Source organism: Felis catus, chromosome A1 (genome assembly GCF_018350175.1).
Source record: "Felis catus isolate Fca126 chromosome A1, F.catus_Fca126_mat1.0, whole genome shotgun sequence".
In the NCBI taxonomy this organism is placed as follows: Eukaryota; Metazoa; Chordata; class Mammalia; order Carnivora; family Felidae; genus Felis; species Felis catus.
The window spans coordinates 110,826,862-110,851,406 of record NC_058368.1 but is presented as its reverse complement, the minus strand read 5'-3'; the positions used below and the strand labels follow the sequence as shown (position 1 = coordinate 110,851,406).

Here is a 24,545-nt window from a genome sequence, read left to right as displayed (position 1 = left end):
GCTTGGCCTCCCTGCCCAGTCCCATCCCAGAAGAGCTGTAGGCCTCTGATTTCTTTAGGGGGCCCTGTTTGGAAGTTTCTTTTGTCTCCCTGGCGTCAGGAATCCCATCACATGCCTGGTGGTTAGGTGAGCCAGGCGCCTTAGTTTCCTAGGGAGGGGTGGCAAGGTTCACGAAGCAGCAAAAGGGTGGAGCCCAGAAAAGGCCCTGACTGGGTGGCATGGGGTTGGGGCGCAGTGCTTTGCCAAGCTCTAACCCCTTTCCTGTAGCGTTGGTTCCATCCTATGGACCCAGACGAGAGTTCTGCGCAGGCTGCGCCCTGACTGCCTGGTTCACCCCAGAATCCCCCAGCACCGCTTCATGCACATTTTGCTCAATACACGTCTGCGGGAGGGGCCTGGACTTGCGGCTTCCCTGCAACGATGGTTATTTCTGGCCTGGAGGCCTTTTCAGAAAACAAGTAGGAAACAACGCTTAGGAACACTAAACTGTGTCGTTCTGAATTTGTTCTCAGGTATACAGCAGGGGAAAAGGTAACAGAACTTCACTTCATGGGTTGTTATGGCGAGAGAACTAACGCATGCTGGGCACAGGGGATGACGCCGAGGCACCCAGCGGTATCTCAGGGCGGTGACTGCAACGCCCATCTGCCATTCTTCGCCTGAGCCTTCTTTCCCCTTCAGGAAAGGGGAGTCAGAAAGCCTCCCGAACACTAACCCTCCCCTCCCCCTCCCCCTCCACACACCCACTAGCAGTTTCTCGGTTTTTCAGGACTGGGGTCTTTAATTCGGCTTAGGCCAGCCCCTGCCTGAAGGACCCTGGCTGTCTGCGGAGTACCCCAGCCAGGTCCGCTCTCCTGCTTTCAGGACAGCGAGCCGCGCTCTCGGGGGTGGGGTGGGGTGGGGTGGAGTGAGAGGGTAAGGACGAAACCCCGCCCCCGCGCCTCGCGCCCGCCGCCTCTCCGCCCCACCGTCCTTGGCCTGCGTCAGGCGATCTCGGCGGCCAGCCCCGCCGGCTCTGTGACGCCTCGGGCTCCGGGGTCCTCGGCGCCTGCGCCCGCTTCTATAAAGGCCGACGCCGCGCCGCGCCGCCGTAGTGGCCTTGTTCTCTGCCTTTCTCTTCTCGTAGCGGAGGCTGCCCTGCCCTTTTTTTGTCACCCTCCGGCCCGCAGTCTCCTTGAGACCTAGCACCGTGAGTAGACGCAGGCCGAGCGGAATGGGGCGGTAGCGCCGTGGATTGCGAGCTGGGTGTCCGCACCGCTGTGCTTTGGCCTGCCGGAGGCGGGAGGCACCTGGGCCTTGCGTCCCTCAGGCCCAGTGGAACCTGTCGCTGGGTCCCGTTCTCCCGCCCCACCTCCCCCTCCCTCCCATCCCCCCCGACGGCGAGGCCTCTCCTGGCCGCGCGTCCTCACGACGCCTCGTGGGCGCCCAGGCCGGCGGGCGGGAGAAGGTGCGAGCCGGGCCCGGGATTGGTCCTTCCTCGCACGGGGCGAGCGTCAGTCTGCGCAGAGCTCGGCTGCGAGGCCCAGGCTGCGGCCCTGGGCTTTTCTTGGGCGGGGGTGGCGGCGGGGCTTTCAGTGCAGGTCTTTGGGCGGGCGTGGGCGTGGTGTGCGTGTTTGTTGTTTTGGTGTCCGGAGGGAGCGTGGCCGGTGGGAGTTTGGGAGCGCTGGATTTTTTGGCTCGCGTTCCTTCTCTCCCTCGTATCTGCCCTCACTAGTCCCGGGTCCTGGCTGTGTTTGGGCCGCATGCTTGCAGATAGCCGCTTGCTCCTTCAGAATATTTCTCGCCATTTTTTTTGCCACAGCTTGGAGTTGCTGAAACAACTGTTGAAATAGCAGATGCCCTCGTCATGGTGGTGTGACTTGTAGGGAGGCCTAACTCATTAAAAGCTAGACGCTTTGGGTCATGTTTTACAGGGTTAGAATGTTCACCTGGATAGGACCTCACGTTTGGGTTTTGGGATAGTGAATGTATCAGAGCGTCACAATAGAATGTATCTGTCACAGAGCAACGCAGACTTCGCTCTCCTCTCTAAAAGGAGGTGCTAGAATTCGGGTCCCTTAAAACAGCTTTTTCTTTATGTTGTTGACAGAACCTGTTTCATTCCAGTCATGGAGGGGGATTTAATTTTCAAGATGAGGAGCTTAAAGAATTGCTTGAAAACCTGTCAAATCAAAATCTCATCCATTATTATTGCAGTTTTGCACTGAATTCTAGCTCTAAGACATTAAAAAAAAGTTCTCTTTAAGTATTAAGTTTGGCATCACAAAGTGCATCCGATTACAGATTAACAGATTGCCTCCCTGCTTATTTAATAAGATCTCAACTCCCTTAAGAGTAACCTAATACAGGAATTTGACTATGACTAAGCAGATCTGATTATTTGCCAAGAGTTATTTGAGAGAAATACGAAATGGTCACCTTCCTTAAAACTAATTTTATCAACTGAAGTCCCAGACTTGTCGTTCTTTAGTGTTCATTCCAGTACTATCGAATGTAAAAAGAATGTAGAATGTTTTGTAAAAAAAAAAAAAAAAAAAAAAAAAAATTGAGTTCACGTTGAAGTATTTCCTTTGGGATTACCTTTTGTTACTGCCCTGTCACAGGGAAGGTTCTCTGCACTGGGCCCTTCTCTGTTGAACAGAACAACTGCATTATTGGCAAGCATTAAGCATCATGGAGGAACAGACATCTTTGTGAACTGAAAAGTGAAATGAGATTGTCTCTAACCATTGATGAGTGAGAGCAGGATATTTCAGTGGCTGGTTTTAAAACATAGCTTTACATTTTTGCTTCCTTTCTTTTGTTTATTTGGAGGAATGGAGATAATTGGGAAAAGGCGAATGAATATTTTAACTGATTTCATGGGTTTGAAGTCTTTGATCCTAAAATAGGTGCAGTGAATGGTTGAAATTTTTTTAGTGTTTGAGAGAGAGAGAGAATCCCAAGTAGGTTCTCCATGTCAGCACAGAGCCCTATGTAGGGCTTGAACTCACAAACCATGAATGAAATCATGACCTGAGCTGAAATCAGGAGTTGGGCGTTTAACCAGCTGAGCCACTCAGGCGCCCCGAAGTGAATGTTTTAAATGCCAAACTCTGTAATTTCAACTTAATAGTGACATTGCAGGATTATGAATACTCAGAAGCAAGGGCCTTTGAATTCTGTATTTGAAACTTGAAGAGATCGTGGATTAATCTTGAGAGTCCTCCCCTAAGTGCCTCTGCCAACAATCTGAAAATAAGAAATTGATGGCTTAGAACTTTTAATTTTAAAGAAGTGTTTGGTTGTTTTTTTGTCAGAACTCAAGTCCTTTGTAGTTAATTGCTTAATTAATTTTTATCTAAGAAGCGTCTTTTCCCCAATGACTCATAATTTATCTGAGGTAATAAATACATTTTTGGAGCAAGTAATGGATTATTTCTTTGAGGATTTTAGCAGAACTCAAACTTGGAAACCTGGACAGTCTAATGAAAGCTAAGAAGTACTGTTAAATTTAGGTACCTTATTTGGTTTTGTAAATTAGATTATTTGTTTATCCTTAAATATTTCATTATCTTGCATATTTTACATTGATGCAAACATATGTAAGTATATTCTCATATACTCCTTGGATTTGAACTCATTTTTCACTTAAGTTTCACTATTGGAAAATGAGTACGTTATTAGCTTTATTTGTTTAGGACTGACCACCCTCAGGTTTGCAGTTTTTTGTGGCAGTTAACTATTCAGATGAGAGTGATCAGTACTTAGTAAGAGCAGAAAAGCAGGCAAAGACAAAATAAACAAGTTTATTTGAAATATATTTTGCATTAGAAGTGTAGAATGTAACTCTTAAATTTATTCCAGTAATAATTTCATTAGGGCAGGCCTTAAAAGCTTGTGTTCCTATGAGTTATAAAAAATTTGAAACTTTGAAAAAATTTTCTGTCAACACTTCTATACTAGCCTGTGAATAACCACTTGAAGTGTTTAACGGGGGTTTTACATAGCACGGGTGCTTAGGATTTTGTAGTTAGTAAGATAGAGGTCTTCTAACAGACTATAGTTGACCAAATGTATAGAACTAATATCTCTTAAATTTCAAGTTCAATATAATACCTTTTTTTTTAGATGCCTTCAATTAAGTTGCAGAGTTCTGATGGAGAGATATTTGAAGTTGATGTTGAAATTGCCAAACAGTCTGTGACTATCAAGACCATGTTGGAAGGTAAGTTTATTAGAAAACCTGGGTAAAGGAAAAGTAGAAGTAATATTTAGGTGGAGATAACCTGTGAACACTGAATTTATACAAGGCATGATTTGTCATTAAGCGCGCAAGAGTATGAGGGGTAAATAAAGTTTACATTTTTTGAATTAAAAACTACAGTTTTCTGATACAGGACATCCTTGCTGTATTGTCTGAATTAATGAGGTTGTTTTTTGTTTTTTTGTTTTTTTGGTTTTTTTTTTCCCCATTGCTAAATAGGTAAGGCCATAAACTAATACTGAAGTGATTTCCCAGCATCAGACAATAATGGCCCAATTCTCATTGAAGTAAATTTGGGTTTGCTGTTTGTAATGAGAAAAATAAAAGCCTCCGGAAAAAGAGATACCTCCCTATATGGTAGCTAAATAGAGTACTTTGTTTCAGCAGGGGAGTAAGCTGAGTAGATGGTAAATTGAGATGTCGGTCTTTTTTTTTTTTTTTAAACCACGTTTTCCTTTTTGTCTTTTTTGTCGTTCCTTTGAAACTACTGCAAAGCATAGACCTTGCACATTAAAGAAGTAAGGTTACAAAACAGGTCCTGAAACATTTTGAAACTTTTACTAGTTCACTTGAATCTTTTCTTACTATTCCAGTGGGTTGGTAGACATGAATTAATAGTATATGGAGACAATGCAAATCAATTTCTTGCATTGGTGAAAAAAAATTAATAGTAAGAAGAATGTTGTTCAGTATTCAAATATCAAAGGTTTTTATGTAGCTTATGCTTCAGCTAAGAGAAAAGTTACATGCCAAGCACTAGCTGTATGCTGGGGAAAGGAAGCTAAGTGAGAAACCGTCTTTGCCCTTGAAGGATTTATAAACTGGGAAGAAAGACACCAAACAATACACACTGTCACGTGATATAATTAGTGCATTGATAAAATGTGCCAAGAGGTGCTGGGGAAATATCCTGGCTGATGTTATTTTTCAGGCTTGGGTAGAGACTATAGTGGGTGGTACTAGTGAGGTGATGTTTCAAATTTAGTAAAATTAGGATGTTTTGGGAGATTATTCTGAGGTAAAGTGGACAAGGTGTGTTAGAGAAAAGTAAAATTGAAATTTTTAGTTGGGTTTATTGGTGTGGGGTGAGCTTGTGATACTCTAGTTGGTAGAGCTGAAGAATGGGCTTGAGAGAAATGGAAAGAATGTGACTTTGGAGCTTGAACATGTTATGTATGTTTGGTCCCCTCCCCACCCCACGCCCAGAAGAGTTTTGTAACAGTCTACTAGACAGTTGAGTGTGTGGATTGATCCCTGAGCTGTAGACTACTAGGGATACATAGACTTTGTGTGGTGGGTTGTAGGAGTATTTATCTGTGGGAGTAAATTGAGGTTGGCAGTCAGCCATATTGGAATGGGAGACAGGTGGAGTTAAGAGAGTAGAAGTCAGAAGTGGGGAATGAGTGGAATAAGATTTGTGGAAGTCAAGGGAGGCATTTTGAGGTGACCAGAGTGATTATCACATTCATCTACAGACTGGTTATTTGGAATTTCATAGAGGATTTCTTCCTGTACATATTAAGTTCGGTAGAGGCAAAAGCTAAATTACAGAGGGTGTGTCTTCTGTTTTCTAAGCTGGTAATTTCTCTTTGCTGATAAAAGCTGAACATGTAATTCTTTTTGGTAATTGGTACCAATCATGTGGCGCTTACGGTCCTGTATCCTGGTACATACATACATAGATCACTTCTATTAAGTTGTAAACCCCTTGGTACATCCCACAGTCACTGTTCATCAAGTACCTGTTGAATGAAGAACTATGGTATGGTCACTAATAAAGAGTGTGAAAGCATTCCAAGTTCCCTAAAGGCAGGTGAGTAAGGCTTTATCTAGAAGATGTAGAACTGATACCAAAACTGCTGCCTGAATACTTGCTTTGGCGATGAAAGTGTTCTTTATTTCATCTTAGTAGTGTCTTGCACACTAATCTGTGCTGCTTCAAAAAGCATTTGCCCATATAAGAACATAGGGCTCCGTGAAGGTTATCCATGCCTCTTTTGATCACTGAAGCAAGTGGAGTGATAGCAACAGTTAAATGATTCTTTGCCTTCATAGCCTTTGGGCATCATAGGTGAATGGTTTTTATCTTAAGTACCAGTCGTTTATATAAAATTCTAGCCTCATCAGGATGGAGTCCATTGGATTTGGCAGCTTACTGCTTTCTTTGTTTTGCATCTGCAGTATCTCTGATTATGGGTTTTTTGTGACTTAGAAGACAAAAATAAAACCTAATCACAGTATAATCAGAACTGAAAATCTTGGCATGAGTGCACGTGGACGTACTGATTTGTTCAGGTTCAGGATGTGGTATCAGGATACAGGTGTCTTTCAGAAGTCCTTGAAACTAAATAGCTTAAAGGAATGACTGTTGCTACTTGTGAAGTCAGTCTAAAAGTGGAAAAGACATTGTACATCCTTAGTTTAAATGCTAGGGAGGTGATCCTTGATAACTGTTTTATTTATTTTGAGAGAGAGAGCGAGCAAGCACCTGCGCATGCACAAGATGGGGAGGAGCAGAGGGAGTGGGAGAGAGAATCCCAGGCGTGCTCCACACCTTCAACGCAGAGCCTGATGTGGGACTCAATGCCACAAACCGATCTGTGAGATCATGACCTGAACTGAAATCAAAAGCCAGAGGCCACTCACGTGCCCCAATAAGGCCCTTGTTTTTAACAGGGCTTAAACCTTCTTCCAAATAACATTTGGATCTAAACAAGTTGGTGTTCTGTATTATGGTTCCTCAAGTATTTTATATATTGTAACTTCCTTTTCTCCCTTCTGATTAAAAATACTTCACACTAGGGGCACCTGGCTAGCTCATTCAGTAGAGTATGTGACTTTTGATCTCAGGGTCATGATTTCAAGCCTCACATTGGGCATGGAGCCTACTTTAAATAAATAAGTAAGTAACTAAGTAAGTAAATAAATAAATTTTTAAAAAGGCATTAAGTTTCTTTCCCTTTTTTTCCAATGTTTATTTTTGAGAGAGCCTGTGCCGGAGCACCTGGGGAGAGGCAGAGAGAGAGAGACACAGGATCCAGAGCAGGTTCTTCCCTGATAGTAGAGAGCCTGATGCTGGACTTTAACTGTTGAACTATGAGATCATGATCTGAGCTGAAGTCTGACACTTAACAGACTGAGCCATCCAGGCGCCCCTAAATAAATTAATTAATTTAAAAAATACTTCATACTAGAACAGGAAAAGCAAAAGTGGCTTAATGCAAATTGAGATAGTCATTTTTGTACTTTTACTCTAGGTTGAGATGGGATCAGGGAATGACATTGGTAGAAAGGAGGAGAGGGGACAGCTTTGATCCATCTGTACAGGAAACCAAGATAATTTTTCAGTCTACTCTCATCTTTACCACTCCACTGGAACTGCTTGTTAAGCTCAGTGACTTCCATGTTGTCAAGTGCATGATCTGTTTTATTTCTCATCTAGACGTGTTGACAGCATTTGATCATCCCCTTCTACATTTGACTTGCAGGATACTTTACTTAGTACTTACCTCACGGCTTTCTATCCTCTCATTTTTAAATATTGATTGATTGATTGGTTGGTTGAGACAGCATAAGTGGGGGAGAGGGAGAGAGAATCCTAAGCAGGCTCCGCCTGGTGACTGCACAGAGCCTGATGTGTGGGGCTCGACCTTAAGAAACTGAGATCATGACCTGAGCTGAAACCAAGAGTTGGATGCTGAACTAACTGAGCCACCTAGGCACCCTTCTGTCTTCCCATTTTTAAATTTTTTTTTTTTTCAACGTTTATTTATTTTGGGACAGAGAGAGACAGAGCATGAACGGGGGAGGGGCACAGAGAGAGGGAGACACAGAATCCGAAACAGGCTCCAGGCTCTGAGCCATCAGCCCAGAGCCTGACGCGGGGCTCAAACTCCCGGACCGCGAGATCGTGACCTGGCTGAAGTCGGACGCTTAACCGACTGCGCCCCCCAGGCGCCCCCCCATTTTTAAAGTCTGTAGTTCCTCAAGCCTGGCTTAATCATTGGATCTTTTCATAATATATGTACTCCTTGATTCCCTTGGTCATCTCATCTAGTCTCATGTTATGTGCCGTCTGTACACCAGTTCCCCAATCTACCTATGATTCTGATCTCTTTTAATTTTTATACTTGACATATTTAACTGGTTTGTCTACCCTTGGAGATCTAATTGGTACCTCAGAGTTAGGGAACTAGACTAACTTTGTCTAGTTAGTTAGACAACTAACTAGATTGTTCTTATTCTTAATTCCCTGCCCTTCAGAATAACACTTCTCTGACATATCAGAGAACACTTCTCTGCTCATATCAGTTAATGGTAACTCCAGTGGCACTTTCATCCATCCAGTTCCTCATGTCATAAACCTTTGTCTTCCTTGACTCTTAACTCTACTTCCCATCTGTTGGCAAACCTTTTTGCCTCTACCATCAAAATACATACAGAATTGGATCATTCTTCCATAGCTGTAAACCTGTACAAGCCACCAGCCTCATAGTTGTTTTCCTTCTTTCTCCTGCTCTCTGCCACCTATTCCCAGTACAGTAGCCAAAATGCACAGTACCCAGTTACTATCAGGTCCTCTGTTGTTGGTCTCATCTGCTTTCACCCTTGCTAACCCTGCTCTAGTAATATTGGATCCCTTCTGTGTTATTAGAACATGCCAGACCTTCCTATCAGAAGACCTTTGCCTTTGCCATTTTCTCTGCTTAGGTGTTCTGTCTCCTTTAGGGTTTTACTCAGATGTCATCTTTTAAATAAGACATGTTTGAGCAGTTCTATCTAAAATTGCAGCAATTCTTTGCATCCTCCTGTGTTCATTGCTGATTCTCCATTGCCTAGGACGCCTGTTAACTTATCAGGAACTGAAATGATTTGATTTAGCACTGGCCATGTCAGCATAACTGATTCTTTGCTACAACCAGTATAGTGCTGAAGTAACTTTGGGACACTAATCTTGGTACTTGCTAACTAGTAAATAACTTTGGCCGTTCTTTTAGTCATGTAGAAACTGAAGGGTGGACCCATTTGGCATGAAAAATACTCTTATTTAGAATCTTTAACGTAGGGATTTTATTTTTAAGGTTTTTCCGTGGAGTTCACCATCACTTTGAGGATCTGAAAGTTAGGTGTTTTTACCAGGACAACCTGTAGATTCAAAATTGTAGGTAATATGTACGTGATGAATAACTCTTAACAGGTATACACTGAAACTGAGTCCCTCAACCCACATTCTTGTTAATTTCCCTACACAGAATATTGTTAATACTTCTGTATTCCTGTGAAGTTATTTTAAATCTAAATATCTAAGTATATGCCCATTTTTATTCAGATAACACTTATTTTCTTATACCTGGCTTTTAAAAACTTTAATCCTGAGATCATACCAGTACATAAGGAGCTGCCTGCCTTATTTTTGTCAGTGGTTGCATGATTTGTGTGTGTATATATACATCTTTGGGCTTCAGATTTTAATAGATTGAGATTCTGTTACTTGAATACTTTTTCCTCTATCTTTCTAAATGCAGCCCATCTAGAGAGTTTGGTATTAAGAGTAAGGCTAAGGGTCTGGCTTTAATTTTTTACTAAATGGCTGACCAGTCATCTCAGTCCCACTTATTAAGTGACTTTTCTTTCTTATTAAGGATCCTTTTTGTGTAATAATCCTAAAATTGTCTACTCCCACAACTTTTTATAGTTTTTGGTGGTTTATGGACCTGTTGGGAACCACTAACTTTAAATGCTCATAAGAGAACTATTTTTAGTAGAGTACTTTTCATAGTCGTAGACAGTGTCTTGCAAATTACTCACTTGAGACATAGCCTCCTTGGTATAAATAATGGGAATAATGGCAACTCTCTTCTGGTTTTCTTAGATTTGGGAATGGATGACGAAGGAGATGATGACCCAGTTCCTCTACCAAATGTTAATGCAGCAATATTAAAAAAGGTAAGGTAACAAACTATATATTTGTATATATGCTTTTGTTTTTTCATTGAACATCCTTGTGATCTTATTGTACTGCTACATAGATCGCTTCCTTACATCGACTGATTATGACTCTGAATATTTGTTATGTTTATTTAACTAGGTCCTGTGATTATTTGATAGATATGCTGCAAGGGGAGCTTGAGAATAAATACACCCACACCATTGACCACCTTACTTTGTGTCTAAGCATAAAAGGCTCTTCACGTTGAATAGAATTTTAGCATTTCAGGGTACATGGCTCCTTAACAGAGCCAGCCATTTAATTGGATGCTCATCTGAAGAAATAGCACCGAGTTTTTATAAAGTGGAGGAAACTAGTTAGGCTTAGAGATGAGAATGGTTGGTTCCAGTTGGCCTTTTGCTCAGAGATTTTCAAAGGTCATTGGCTATATGCAGTTTCATCTTAATGCTTTCTCTTGATCCTGGTGTGAGATACAGCTGTGCTGCGTATTTTTCCATATCCTACCACAATTAGCTATTAGCATTTCTTTTAATTGCCCTAGACTGGGTAAAAAGTGATTCTCTAAGCCTGAACATATTTTGGCATGTATTATTGGCCATTTGTATTTTCTGCTTGGTCTGTTTTCCTTTGTGTGTCTTTCTGGTGGGCTTTTTAAAAATAGTTGTAGGAGCACCTCAGTGGCTCAGTTGGTTAAGTGTCTGACTTGATTTTGGCCCAGGTCATGATCTCATGGTTCATGGGATGTAGCCCTGTGTTGGGCTTTGCACTACCAGCACGGAGCCTGGTTGGGATTCTCTCTTCTCTGTCTCTCTCTCCCTCCCCCTCCCCCCTTCCCCCCCTCCCTCCCTCCCCTGCTAGCATATGTGCATGCGCTCTCCCTCTCTCAAAATAAACTTGTTATGAAATACACATAACATAAAAATTACCATTTTTGGATGCCTGGGTGGCTCAGTTGGTTAAGTGTCTGATTTTGGGTCAGGTCATAATCTCGCATTTGGTGAGTTTGAGCCCTGTGTTGGATTCTTTGCTGACAGCTTAGAGCCTGGAGCCTGCTTCAGATTCTGTTTCTCCCTCCCCCCCTGCCCCTCTCCCACTTGTTCTCTCTCAAGAATAAATAAACAGGGGCACCTGCGTGACTTAGTCGGTTAAGCGTCCAACTTCGGCTCAGGTCATAATCTCACGGTTCATGCATGAGTTTGAGCCCCGTGTCAGACTCTGTGCTGACAGCTCAGAGCCTGGAGCCTGCTTCGAATTTCGTGTCTTCCTCTCTCTTTGCCCCTCCCCCACTCATGCTTGCTTGCTTGCTCTCTCTTTCAAAAATAAACATTAAAATTTCTTTTTAAAAATTGCCATTTTAACTTTTTTAACTGTACATCTCAGTGGCATTAAGTACATTTGCACTGTTGTACAGCCACCACGACTCACCATCTCTAGGAATTTTTCCTCATTCCAAACTGAAACTCAGTACTCCTTAAACAGTAACTCCTCAATAACCCCTTCCAGCCCCTGTTAACCACTGTTTTCTGTGTCTGTGAATTGGACTGTTGTGGGCACCTCATATAAATGGGATTATACAATATTTGTCTTTTTGTGTCTGGCTTTGCATAATGTTTTCAAGATTCATCCATTTTGTAATCTAGTGGACTTTTTATAGGAGTTGTTTATATGGTGTTTCTATCACTTTGCATTGACTTAAGTCAGTTAATAGTATTTTATGGTTTAGAAGCTTTATATTTTATCTAGTTAGATTTTTTTCTTCTGGGTATTGTCTTGCAATAAACATTGTTTTATCCTAATGTAAAATGCATCTAAAAGGACTTTATTCAAATGCCATTTTTTAGGTGTTGGAGTTATAGCAGTAACCAGAGACCAAATGTCTGCCCTTAGGGAATTAACATCCTAAAGGTGTGGGGGAAACATACAAGATAAATAAGTCAGATGAGAAAGCTGTGGAGCATAACTGGGTTGATCGATGGAGAGTTAGCTATTTTTAAAATAAAGGTGGTTAGGAAATGCCTTACTGAGAAGTCGATCGTTGAACAAAGACATGATTATGTGGGGGAATAGAGTTCTGGGCATGGGGAGCAAGTGCAGTGACCCTAAGACAAGAGCATGTTCTACTCTGAGGAAAGGTGGGAAGGCAGCAAGTGTGGTGACTAGAGCATAATGAACAAGCAAGAAGTTAGTACAGAAGATCAGAGTTAATGGTCTGGGTGATACGGGGCCACTTCAGAGAATAAGTTTTTTAAGCCTATTCTTAGGAATATTTGAACTTACATACTGAATAACTGCATGATCCAAAACTGCAAAAAAGTATATGGTAAAACCTCTCATCCTTGGCTCTGTCTAACCTGCAACCCTCTCAAGTAATACTAGTCAACATTAGTTTCTTAGATATATTTACCAGTTTTTTTAATGGTTACGTAAGCAAATACTGTTGTTTTCTTATACAACTGGAATACTTAAAAAACTATTGTTTATTTCATTAAAACTCCATAGCTTGACTTTCCCTTCTAGAAATAGTTCTTTCCTTTTCTTACATCCTGGCAGTATAGTTTGTCAGTTCTGCCATTTTTTCTCAGCATTGCTTATTCCTCCAGTATTATACTGAATAAATTTTAATCATACAGAAAAGTGAAACTATACAGCAAACACCCACTTACCACCTAGATTCTATAGCCTATAACTCTTTCAGTGTTGATTTTGGTCTTTATGATGGTACATAGAGTCTAACCAACTCTCTGAAACTTTATGTGTATTTATTCCCCTTCTAAGGGAACATGTGGGCTTTTCTTGCTTTGTTCTTATACGCATGTCACGGATGTTTAGAATTTCTTGGTGATAATATATGCACATCCTCACCCTCACTAGTATTTGATAGATTACTTTCCAAAGGGGTTATTTTTTTTAACTTTTTTTTTTTACGTTTATTTAATTTTGAGAGACTGAGAACACACGTGGGGGCGGGGCAGAGAGAAAGGGAAACAGAATCCGAAGCGCAGGCTCCAGGCTCTGAGCTGTCAGCATAGAGACAAGTGATGAGATCATGACCTGAGCCGAAGTCAGATGCTTAACTGACTGAGCCACCCAGGCACCCCTCAAAGGGGTTATTACCTCACTCTCCAGTAAAAAGGTTCATGTTATCCTCACACTATTGCCAGAGATTAGTATCAAAATCCTGAGGTTTTTTTTTTTTTTTTGTCAGCCTCAAGTAGTAACTGTAATATTGGTTTTTGCATCTAATAAAACTGAGCATTTTCTCCTTAGATTTCTTTTGTGAATAGCCTGTTCATATCTGTAGCTCATTTCTTTAGTGTTTTTTTTTTTTTTCAAGTAAGCTCTGTCCCCCGTGTGGGGCTCAAACTCACTATTCTGAGATCAAGAGAGAGACACATACTCTACTGACTGAGCTAGCCAGGCGCCCCACTTTGTAGTGATTTTTAAGATTTATATTCTAGAGGGTAATCCATTGCTGGTTGCTCATGTTGCATGTAGTTTTTAGTCATTGTCCTGTCTGACTTTATGTATTTTTTGCACAGGAGCTTTTTAGTGTGGTCAAGTATAATTATCTATCTGCATGTTTGCTTTTAAGACGGTCTAACCCCTAGGGTTATGAAGATTCCTCAAGCTTCAGTTTTGCTTTTCAAGTTTGACTACTAACTTGGTTATTCAGGTCAACTTCTAGCTAGTTCTTAGCCCAGTGTAAAAACAACTTTGCCCCATTAGTGGAATGAGTACCTTGTGATGTAATGCCACAGAGGAATAAACTTTCATTTTTACAGGTCATTCAATGGTGCACCCACCACAAGGATGACCCCCCTCCTCCTGAGGATGATGAGAACAAAGAAAAGCGAACAGATGATATCCCTGTTTGGGACCAAGAATTCCTGAAAGTTGACCAAGGAACACTTTTTGAACTTATTCTGGTATGTTCTTAATACATTCTTTAAGATATTTCTAGCACTTCTAATAGTTAAATTTGTTACATTCATTGACACTGAATTTTAATTCTGTATAAACTCCAGTGCTGTATTTGAATTTATATATTAAGAACCATATTAAATAAGTGATCAAATGTAAATGCAACAGAGGGTGGAGATGGTCACATTGAATTTTTAAAAAGCAAAATTCAGCTATGCTGTGTCCAAAACACCCACTTTAAAGAGACAGATTTAAAGGGTGGAAAAAGATTAAATTATGATAACAGTAATCAAAAGAAAACTGCAGTGACTATATTAAAGTAGATTTCAGAGCAAAGAATATCACCAGGATTAAAGAGGGTTGCTGCATAATGATGAAGGGATCAGTTCATTATTAGGGCATTACAGTCCTAAGTGTTTATTGCCTAAAAGAATTTCCAAAAAGTGAAACAAAAACCAGTAGAACTCAAAGGATGGATAGACAAATCCACAATCCTAGTGATTTTAACACGTGTCTCTACTTCATTGATAAAACAAGTAGAATCAGTGAGGATGTAGAAGCCATGAATGACACTATTGACTGACTTATCCTGATGGACATTTATATAGAATGTTAAATATAACGACAGCAGAATACATACTCTTCTCAAAAGTATACTACTAAGATAGACCTGTTAATGGTCGGAAAAAAGTCCCAATATTTGAAAGGAGTCAAGGCACATATACTGTGTGATCTGATCACAGTGAAATTAAATGAGAAGTCTGTAACAAAGCTATCTGGAAAATCTAAATATTTGAAAACTTAACACTTCTTAGTAACCCATGAGTCAAAGAAGAAATCAAAAGAAAAATTAGAAAAGAATTAAAAATTGTATGCCAGAAAGTATTTTGATCTGAATGGAAATAAAACCCAACACACAAAAATCGCAGATGCCGCTAAAGTAGTATTCAGAGAAAAGTTGATAGCACTAAACCACCTGTATTGGAAAAGAAGATCACTGATCTAAGCTTTTACCTTAAACTAATGAAAGATGAAATTAAAGCCAAAGGGAATATTGAAGGTAAGAGTAGAAAATAGAGAAAACCAAAGAAATTGTTTGAGATCAGTAAAATGTAATGCCATTACTGCTTTTGCCTCTTTATATATTTTTGTCAAGATTTGACATATGCTTGTGCACCCATGAGCACAAACATGCACGCCCATAAGTAGCGGCTCTTCTCTAGCATTAGAGGTAGTGTAGTTCGCTTAAGGCAGCAGCAGGACTCCATATTATAGAAGGTATAACAGAAGGACATACAAAAATATTTCACAAAAGAATCTGATTTATTTTCCCTTTAATTTCATAAAATTAACTAGCATTTTAGTTTAGTTAATTAGATATGGATTGGCAATCACTACCTTTAGATTTAGGTTACAACCTCAAATAATTCTTTAATGAAAACAATCACTTTACAGGCTGCGAACTACTTAGACATTAAAGGTTTGCTTGATGTTACATGCAAGACTGTTGCCAATATGATCAAGGGGAAAACTCCTGAGGAGATTCGCAAGACCTTCAATATCAAAAATGATTTTACTGAAGAAGAGGAAGCCCAGGTAGGTTGCTCACAGCTTGTTCTTGATCACACACTTTTTAAAAAAGAATGAAATGCAAACATGCTCAGAAAAGATGTGTTGTCTCTATCAGGGTATCTTGACTTTTACTTGAGGGTTAGTAGGCACCTTCTGTGTTATAAAAATACTCGTTTTGAGAGTGGTCTGTTGAATCTAAACACTTGCACAATACCACTCTTGCCTAAGCATAAGAATGATTAGTTTTCAATCATAGGTGCTCTTTGATATTTACTCCTTTGCAGTTACTAGTTTTGGCACCTGGGACCTTAAATGTAAGCAAGCCGTAAATATTTGACTTCAGAAAAGCAACCCCTGTGGATGGTGTTATGCCAGGACACTTATGAGCATCTTAGTGAGTGGGGGAAGAAATGAATGAAAAGATCAGAATGTTGACACAGCTACAAACTGAAATAATGTGCATGAACTGTTTGAATTTGTTGCCATGTCTGGTGACTGAAGCTTTAATGCCCATTGCCTTTGCTTTTTTGATAATTTCAGCAGGGTAGAATAAAAACCTGGGGAGGCAAAGAAGGATAACCAGGAAGTGTACTTGTAACCTGGTATTTTTCCAGTTTTTTGTCTGTCCCTGTCTGACCCTCTTCATAGTCTGTTGATGAATCATTAGGTAGTAGTCTGAGGAAAGACTTCTTAAGGTGCTTCCTTATATCTGTCTCTTCTAGGTACGCAAAGAGAACCAGTGGTGTGAAGAGAAGTGAAATGTTATGCCTGACACTGTAACACTGTAAGGATTGTTCCAAATACTAGTTGCACTGCTCTGTTTATAATTGTTAATATTAGACAAACCGTAGACAAACGCAGCAGCAAATCAGTTTTAGCAGAATATTGTCCTCCTTGCATGTGTAGTTTGAGTACAGATTCCAAACTTATGGCTGAGTTTCTTCCAGTATGATCAAAAGTTTTTGTTTCTTCACTCTGAATAAAACTCAACTGTGGGTTCGCTATAGAAGGTGGCATTTTGGGATTTCCCTCTCTGTAAAATGTTTTCCACCTAGTTTATTGTCAGTTAACGTTAGTTTAATAACCTTTTAAAAGTTGGCATTGTAAATAAAACAAGTTGCAGAAAGTTTTCTGAACTAGAATTAACAACGTATTATCTTTATTCATGAGTTGGAAACTGGAAAAAGGCTACTTGAGGTAAATGTTTTGAGTGGGATTATTAGGATGTCTTCCAGCTTCCTGGAATCAAAGAGTGCCACTGGTATTGATGAACCTGTATGTAGCAGGGCTCCTTTAATTGGATCTAAGGACTTGTTTTTGCATTTTTAATCCTCAGCTTTGACTATGTTGGCTAGAGAGTCAGTTACTCCTCAGTTTGTGGTTTTGGGGGAAATATAACTAGATGGTCTGTTAGCTTTTCAATTAAAAAGGACAAATAACCTGTGTGATATGTCATCTTTTTATAATCAGTGATCCCATGTGGGGGAAACGTCACACTACTTGCATGTAAAAATAATTTAACCTTTAACATTAAAATGTCTGGCAAAACCTAGAAGGTATCCATCATGAATGCAAGATACTTTCAATAAAAAGTAAGTTACATAGGTGGTAAATGGTTTGCTTTTGTGTACTTAACTGTGTCTCTTCACTTGTTATTAAATGAGTTAAATATACGAATGGTTTTGTAGCTGGAGACAGCTTATAGTCAGTTTGTGTCTTGACTCACTGGAGGCTGCTGACAAAACAATTGGGTTCTGGTAGGCTTGTGTCTTTTCTGACTGCCAGTGACAGGGTTTGCTAGAGCCAATGCTTTATTTTTTATTTATTTTATTTTTTGCCAGTGCTTTAGTTCTTAATCTGTGTACATGGCCACACAGGACTGCATGTCCTGATCTTGTTGCCAGCCTCTGCCCTACAGTAGAATGTTTTCTTGATGGCTTGAGATGGCTCACAAATTGTTTTATCATCTTTTTTCTTTCCTCCCATGTGCTCCCTTTTTTCTTCCTTTCCCATTTAGCATCACCTGTATTCACATGTAATCTTCCTGCCTTCTCTTCATGTTTACTGTGAGCTTTTGTGGCTCAGATTATTTGTTGACAGTAATTTGCCCTTATACTTCACCTCTCATTGCCCCAAGTCTGTCTTATTTAATAAAGTCCCGTATGCTGTGTTACATGAATTCCTGTTCGTTGCTTGTACCAGAGATTGCAAGCTACAGCCCATGTGTGGGTGAAATCCATCCCACAGCCTGTTTTTGCAGTCTTTGAGTTGAAAATGGTTTTATGTTTTTAGAGTATTGTTAAAAAATCAATATAGGAGACTGTATTTGACCAAAAAGCCTAAAAAGTTTATTCTCTGGCCCTTGAGAGAAAAAGTTTGCCAACTTTTGTGACTACTTCTGGCTCCCTGGCTCCCTTCATTCCAGGGATCAAACTTGTTTTCCATTTGTCCTAGTTTTAATTGGGAAGGTGGCAGAATTCAACCCTAGCTGCAGTGTCTCCTCTGCTAATTCCTGCCTGTCAGTTCTTGTAAAAAGCTTAATCCCACCCCCCATTCTATCCCTAGCAAGATTATGAAAAACAAAACTCTTGAAAGTTCAGGATTGTTAGCACATGTGCCATGTTTAGTTTGGGAAGGAAACATACCCGCTTCTGGGAAACAAAACCTGTTCTCAGTCTGTATAACCCCCAAGAATTGTTGGAATTACAGGACTAAATAATACCACTACCCATATTTAAAGGACACTAGGATCTTTCTGAATAGGTAAGACTTGAGTAGACAATATAGTAAAGATTTTTGCCCCCTTCATGATTTTGTGTAGATTATGGCCCTAGGCTTTAAACAAAATATCCTGATAATGTTAAACTCTCAGGTTTAATAGAAGTCTGACAGCTCATCCAATAGAAAATAGGCCATTTGTGGACATCGCGTGCCCACAGAAGTCATAGGTATGGTGTTCAGAGGCACTTCAGGCTGGCTGCAGCACTCGGCCTACCTTATTCCTTCTAACCTGCTGTCCACTCAATATTTCTTTAATATGCCTACTAAGAGTTTCTATGCCCTTACCTTACGCAGGGAAGGTAAGTGGCCCTTTCTCCTTATCCACAGTAACCAAACCTATCTTCAGAGATACACTCTTTCCCACTCTCCCGGCTTTTCTAAACTAAAACTGTGGAATGAAGTCATACTGTGAGGCCGGACCCCGTTTCTGCCTCTTAGTGCCTACCTGTCCTTAGGTAAGTTCGAAATGGTAATTTCTTTGGCTTCTCAGCTTTTCTTTGACTGTGTTACTTAGGATTGAGAGTAAACCAAACTACTTCTGAATGTTCGCTTACTCCTTTTTCCCTGACATAGCCATGGATTAAGGATATGCCCCCTCAAACAGTTTCTAATAATTGTTGTATTGTAGAAGCAAGTTATGTCATTTGAAGTGCTGCTATATTTTATTAGCTTGCCTTCATAAATCTATCTTTAATACAAAAGGTAGGTACTGCTTTGCAGTTTTTATGTTTTTCCAAAGATGCACAGAGACATCCTAACATTGTTACAGATTCTTGAGTGGCATTATAGCTGTGATTTGTTTATTCTGCAACTGTTTGAACACATCAGCTCCTGGAATTAAGATTTATACTGTAATTTGGTGCACTGTTAGGACTGCAGCCCTGTAATATGAAGTTAATGGTAATGCTGAGCTTCGACTGGAACTAGCTGTAGGAGAAGAAGAGTAACAATGAATTCCTATGAACATGTGACTCAGAGCGGGCAGATATTCCAAACCACATGGTCTCTTAGCTTACTTAAAAACTGGCCAATCCTATAGCTGGCTGATCCAAGGTAAATTAAGAAATTAGGGGGTGCCTGGGTGGCTCAGTCGGTTAAGCATCCAACTCTTGGTTTTGATTCAGGTCATGGTCTCCTGGTTGTGGGATTGAGCCCCTCCACACCCAGTGTGGAGCCTGTTTGGGATATGTTCGTTCGTGCTCTCCCTCCCTCCCTCCCTCCCCCCCCCCCCCCTCTCCTTCCCTCCTTCTCTCTCTCTCCCTCCCTCTCTCAAACTTAAAATAAGAATATATACCGTATCTGGAAAAAAATGAAATGAGGTATAGGTTGCCTAGACTCTTACTAGGGCAGTTTATACAGGGATAGGAAGTGGCTTGCATGAGGAAAGAACTGAGAGAACAGCAGTACCCTTTATCATATCCATGGCCTAAGAAGCTTTCATCTTTCCAAGCTTAACTTGTGCCACCACTTCCATTTGAAGATCTTTCTGGTCTTTCTTGTTCTAAAGCTCATTATACATTTAAATGGAATGGAATCAAACAAATGTTCTCCCTAGAAGTTACTTGAGCTTTATAAAGATGGTAATCTTCAGTTATCTGGTTTGTATGAAAACTGATTTTACGCTAGGACAGAAGAGAGTAAGGGAGAAGACTGCAAGTAAAGGGAAAACATATGAAATGATTGAATCCCTAAAGTGTAGCCCCTGGCTTCTCTTTTGTAGGAAGTGTAAGAGATGGTTGCCCTTTTGGGAGCTTTTGGCGTAGCTCATGAGGCAAGGCATAAATACTGCTAGGAGGGGATGAGTAACTATTAAAAATGTTCCTGTACAGAACAAGATTAATGAGTAAATGGGGGCCCCAGGGCTGGAAGAGTCTACGAAAGTGCTGTGAGAGAAACTAATTTGGTTTCAGAAGTTGTTTTGGTTGGGAGTGGAGTGATGCCAAGGTGAGGGGAAGGCAGTGTTCAGTGTGGAACTACCAGCAAAAGGTTGGGTGTCAGTAGGTCTGCTGGAGAACATAGGCTGAAAAGAGACATGAGGGCTGACAGAATTTTGTGATACTCTGGGAAGAGTAGTAATTAGTTAGACCCATGTCGGGCAGTGCAGTTGAGTATTTGAACGAAAACATTTTTTTAGTATTGTACTAAAGGATTGTGAATTTGGGAGTTTGACAGTCCTATTTGATGTTTTGTTTACTGTTAAAAACGACTCTTTGCAAGGCAGAGTGAGAACGAGATGTGCATATCAAGACTGATGGTGTGGGAAGTTTAGAACATAATCCTTGGCCCAACATAGAGCCTTTTGGACATCTAAGCAGTATAGACTGAATGCTGTCCTTACTGTTGAGCTGTCAGTGGATAGGAGCCTTATTGGTGGCATATAAGAGTTGGTCAGGATGCTCTCATTGGATGGAATTCCAGTGTGGGACTTGATTTGAGCGATAGTTTATGTAACTCCTGGATGGTATACTTGTTGCCTTGTAGTATTTCACACCTTGGCTACATCTGATCTGTGTCCCAAAACCGAGAGGCATTTTGTGGGAAGAATATAGAATATAGTTGCTTACAACAGTATCTATTTCTACGTTCTGTGGTTCCCATGACTTTTTGACACTGCTTAACTTAAAAATTTCAGAAGTACTTACTGAGCACTTTTCTGTGCTGAGTGTGCTTTTCTACAACTTCTTTTACTTATTTCAATTGCTTTGCAGATAATTGTGTCCCAGGAGGCTGTTAGGATGGGTGGGAATACAGAGAGCTACACTGTCACAAAACTGTATTCAAGAGGAGTTTCCAGAGTGGCCTGCCTTTCCTTCTCTTCCTTCATTTCCTACTCTTTACTCCCCCTCCACATTTCTCCCTTTCCCTCACCCATACCCCAGAGATTGACTGTACATGCTCAAAAGAACAAGTCTTCAGATAAAGAAATGAAAGAACATCTGAATCGAGAAGAAAGACCTGGTCCCGAGCCCCAGGTGAACTTGAAAAATGTGTCAACTTGAACTAGTAACTATTTGCTATAGAATTCATAGCTGATGAGATATCTCTTAACTTGTATTGCCAGTGACTGAATTCTTGACAACCGCTAGAGATAGGATAGTTCCTACCCCTAGCACAGAATTTGCTTTTTCCAGTTACTTCTGTGCCTACACTAGCGTTAATTTCATAATCTGTCCTGCCTTGAGCTAGGCTTTTATTCTAGCAAACTGACTATGGGAATATCCCCTTCTAACGTCTCTCCACTGTCTTAATTACATCAGTTAGGGCTCCTCTCAGACTCCTCCTGCCCATTGTGTACAGGTAGACCAGTGAAGGTCCATTAGCTGCCCTGGGCCAGTAGAGAGCCCAAGAGCCTGAGTTAGAGATCTGGGGGAGTTCCTGGGAACCAGAGTCTCCTTGGGTGGTGAGCTCTGAGTAGACCTGAGAAAGTCCTGATAAAGCAGCCTTTCTAACTTGAAACAAAAGCCTGTCAGCTTTTTTATTAAGGAATTAGTTTTTGGTCTCAAATCTTCCTTGATATATAGACCTGGCAGGTCTTTGTTACCTTTGCCCTTTCTATGCTGTTTTTTGTTTTTTGTGTTTTTTTTTTCCTAGAAATGCATGCAGGAACCAATTTTATTTCTTCTTTGGAATAATGCACAGAATCAGTCTACTGCCCGGGACTTGTGGCTTTTCTAGCCAGACTTCCTGTACACTGCATAGAGCAGGGCAGTAGTGCTTTGGGGACATTCAAAACACACAGAAGAGTATAGCCACAGGGCTTTCTCTATAAAAAGGGGAAACGTGTTCAAACTGAGAGACTTGGGCAGGTCTTGCCAGGTTGCTGAGCTGAGCCTTCACCGTATTGTGAGCACAGGAGGGGCAGCTGAAACATGGGAAGGGTCAAGATCTGTATGCCAAGCCCGTTTGCTTGTTTTCTGGGAAATGTGTAAGGGAGGTTGAGGTATCTTGTCTGAGGTCTTAAAAATGGCTAGTTCTTGGCTGGCAGTGAGATGGAACTGGTGTGCTATTTGAAGTTGAATTTAGGGCTTCACTCTCAAGTCACCTGTGGCCTCAGGAATTTGCTGGTGTGATCTGGGAGGATTTGTTTCCTCTTTGAAATCACTTCTTTTAAAAGGCTGGTTTGATTGTAACAAAGTTGCCAATGCCTTCCCTCTTCACCCTCACATACACAAAGGGTGCATTGTTCCTGTACCCAGTGTGCTCTAAATAAGACACCAAATCAGATGCAGCAACCCAGTCTTGCATAAGCCTTAAAATGTAGTTTTTCAAACAACTAGGCCATTAGCCAGAGTGGAATTCTTTAAATGGGACAGATGTCGAGAGAATGGTCTCTTCTAACTCTTTGGAGAAAAAAAGCCCATCTGGGATTACAGCTTCCAGTGGCCTACTTTAAATAGACACTACTCTGGAAGATGACTTTATTTATAAATATTTTCAAACATAAAATCCCAAAAATAGAACTCAGTGAAAAGTACAATGCATGATCGGTGGCCCAGTGGCTGGCTGTTGTGATATTCTTGTCCAGCATTTGTATCTAACAGTTGACTGACCTATTGAGGTGGCTTTATGACACCTTTTACATTCATGTTGGGTTTTAGGAGTTAGCTGTATTCTTAAACATGATGGACACTGCTGTATAAAAGTAGTCTGTAGATTTATCAAACTGGAGAGGCTTTCTATAAAAATACGAAGATATCTCAAGCACCTTAATAGTTTTGGGGGAAGAAAGGGTGCTGTTAAAATGCCCTTTTGAAATTTCTGATCCCAAATTATAGAAGACTCCTGGTCTGGTTTTCCTTGAAGTAGGATGTATACTTGTGTTCAGTCTTTGTGTGGAAGGAAAATGGAGGGGAAGATGGAGCCTGGTGGTCATGTGGGTCCGTGGTGGCAGTTTCCAGCGCAATGTCGTGTGCAGGCTAGCCTGCAGCTGCATCACTTGTGAGGTCCGAGGATTGGGGAGTTAGGACCAAGGCTTGGAATAGTAGTTTACACCTAGAATGAGCTTAGCTCTCGGGGTTGCAGCAGGGAGGTGAGGTGGACTGAAAGTCTTTAGAATGTGTGTACCATTATAGAGAGTAAACCCCAAGTTTTATGGCTGTGGGGAAGAAAAGTAGTCTGTATGCTCTGTTACTGAAACAGCATATTCCTCAGGGTCAACTTTGAAAAAGAAACCCAGTAAAAAGTATCTTTATTCTCATGTTAAAAAAAGTTTTTGTATGATGATGCATTAACAATACAAAAATATTTTGAACACTACAATAGTCCTTTTCTTTTTCTCAAGACTTCTTGCAACACTATACTAGAATATATGATCTTTGGATTCTGAGAAGCCAGTGGCTAAAGTAGGAACTATGAAGGCTTTTGTTGAGGGATGTGTGGGTACAGCAACAGCCCTTTTTCTTTGGGTTCAGGCTATATACAGTTGAGGAGGCGGCAAAAAAAGTTAAATTAAAAGTTTGTTTTTTAAGGCTCAGGCTTGAAGCTTGGCTCAGAAATGGGTTAAACTAGGCGGTGGTGAAAACCCACTGACCACCACTAGAGGTTCTCTGGGCTCCTTGCTTGGATGCTGATGGTCCTCCTTCCTGCAGCCCCTTCGGGAAACTGAAGCTGAAGCGATTTCAGTGCTGTAAGGTGAGCATTGGGGGTCATGAGGTTTGGTTTGCCCTCTTAAAACTGCCCAAGAGCTGGCTAGACTGACCTGGACAAGCAGGAGCTAGAACTGTGACAGAGGCTCTTGGTGTAGGGAGGGATGCATGCTGGGTTTGGGGCCATAATTTCTTTTGAGTTCAGTCACTAGTAACAGGCATGGGACCTTGGTATCAGAGCTTCTTGGGAGGTTGAGTTTCTCTTGGAAACATACCCAAGTAATACGAACTAGAGCCAGATACCTCTCACTGCCCATACTTGCCTGATAAGGTAGTGTCAGGTTATTCCTACTGCCTGTGGTAATAGGCCTAAACTTAACCTGTTCCATTTCCTCCTAGTCTTGTAAGCTCTTGAGGACACGGCAAAAGGCTTACTCTGGTCCAGTTTATGAATAACTCCTTTTCTGTCAACAGGGCTTCTCCAGGTTAA

At 40.9% G+C, this 24,545-nt stretch overlaps 1 protein-coding gene across 1 annotated transcript; it reads left to right on the top strand.

The window, feature by feature from the left end:
* The first annotated feature begins 1,030 nt into the window (after nt 1–1,030).
* Nucleotides 1,031–17,302, top strand: SKP1 (S-phase kinase associated protein 1). The gene is made up of 6 exons (XM_011282104.4): nt 1,031–1,189; nt 4,111–4,207; nt 10,119–10,192; nt 13,979–14,122; nt 15,573–15,713; nt 16,412–17,302. Exons 2-6 carry the CDS (start codon nt 4,111–4,113, stop codon nt 16,445–16,447), a joined length of 492 nt encoding a protein of 163 aa, XP_011280406.1. The 5' UTR covers nt 1,031–1,189; the 3' UTR covers nt 16,448–17,302.
* Nucleotides 17,303–24,545: the final 7,243 nt, after the last annotated feature.

What these genes read in the sequence shown, in the direction of transcription:
- SKP1 (XM_011282104.4), top strand. Translation starts at nt 4,111, where the DNA reads ATGCCTTCAATTAAGTTGCAGAGTTCTGATGGAGAGATATTTGAAGTT. An exon ending in TATCAAGACCATGTTGGAAG is followed by an intron (nt 4,208 to 10,118) that starts GTAAGTTTATTA and finishes TGGTTTTCTTAG; the next exon opens with ATTTGGGAATGGATGACGAA. An exon ending in CTGAAGAAGAGGAAGCCCAG is followed by an intron (nt 15,714 to 16,411) that starts GTAGGTTGCTCA and finishes TGTCTCTTCTAG; the next exon opens with GTACGCAAAGAGAACCAGTG.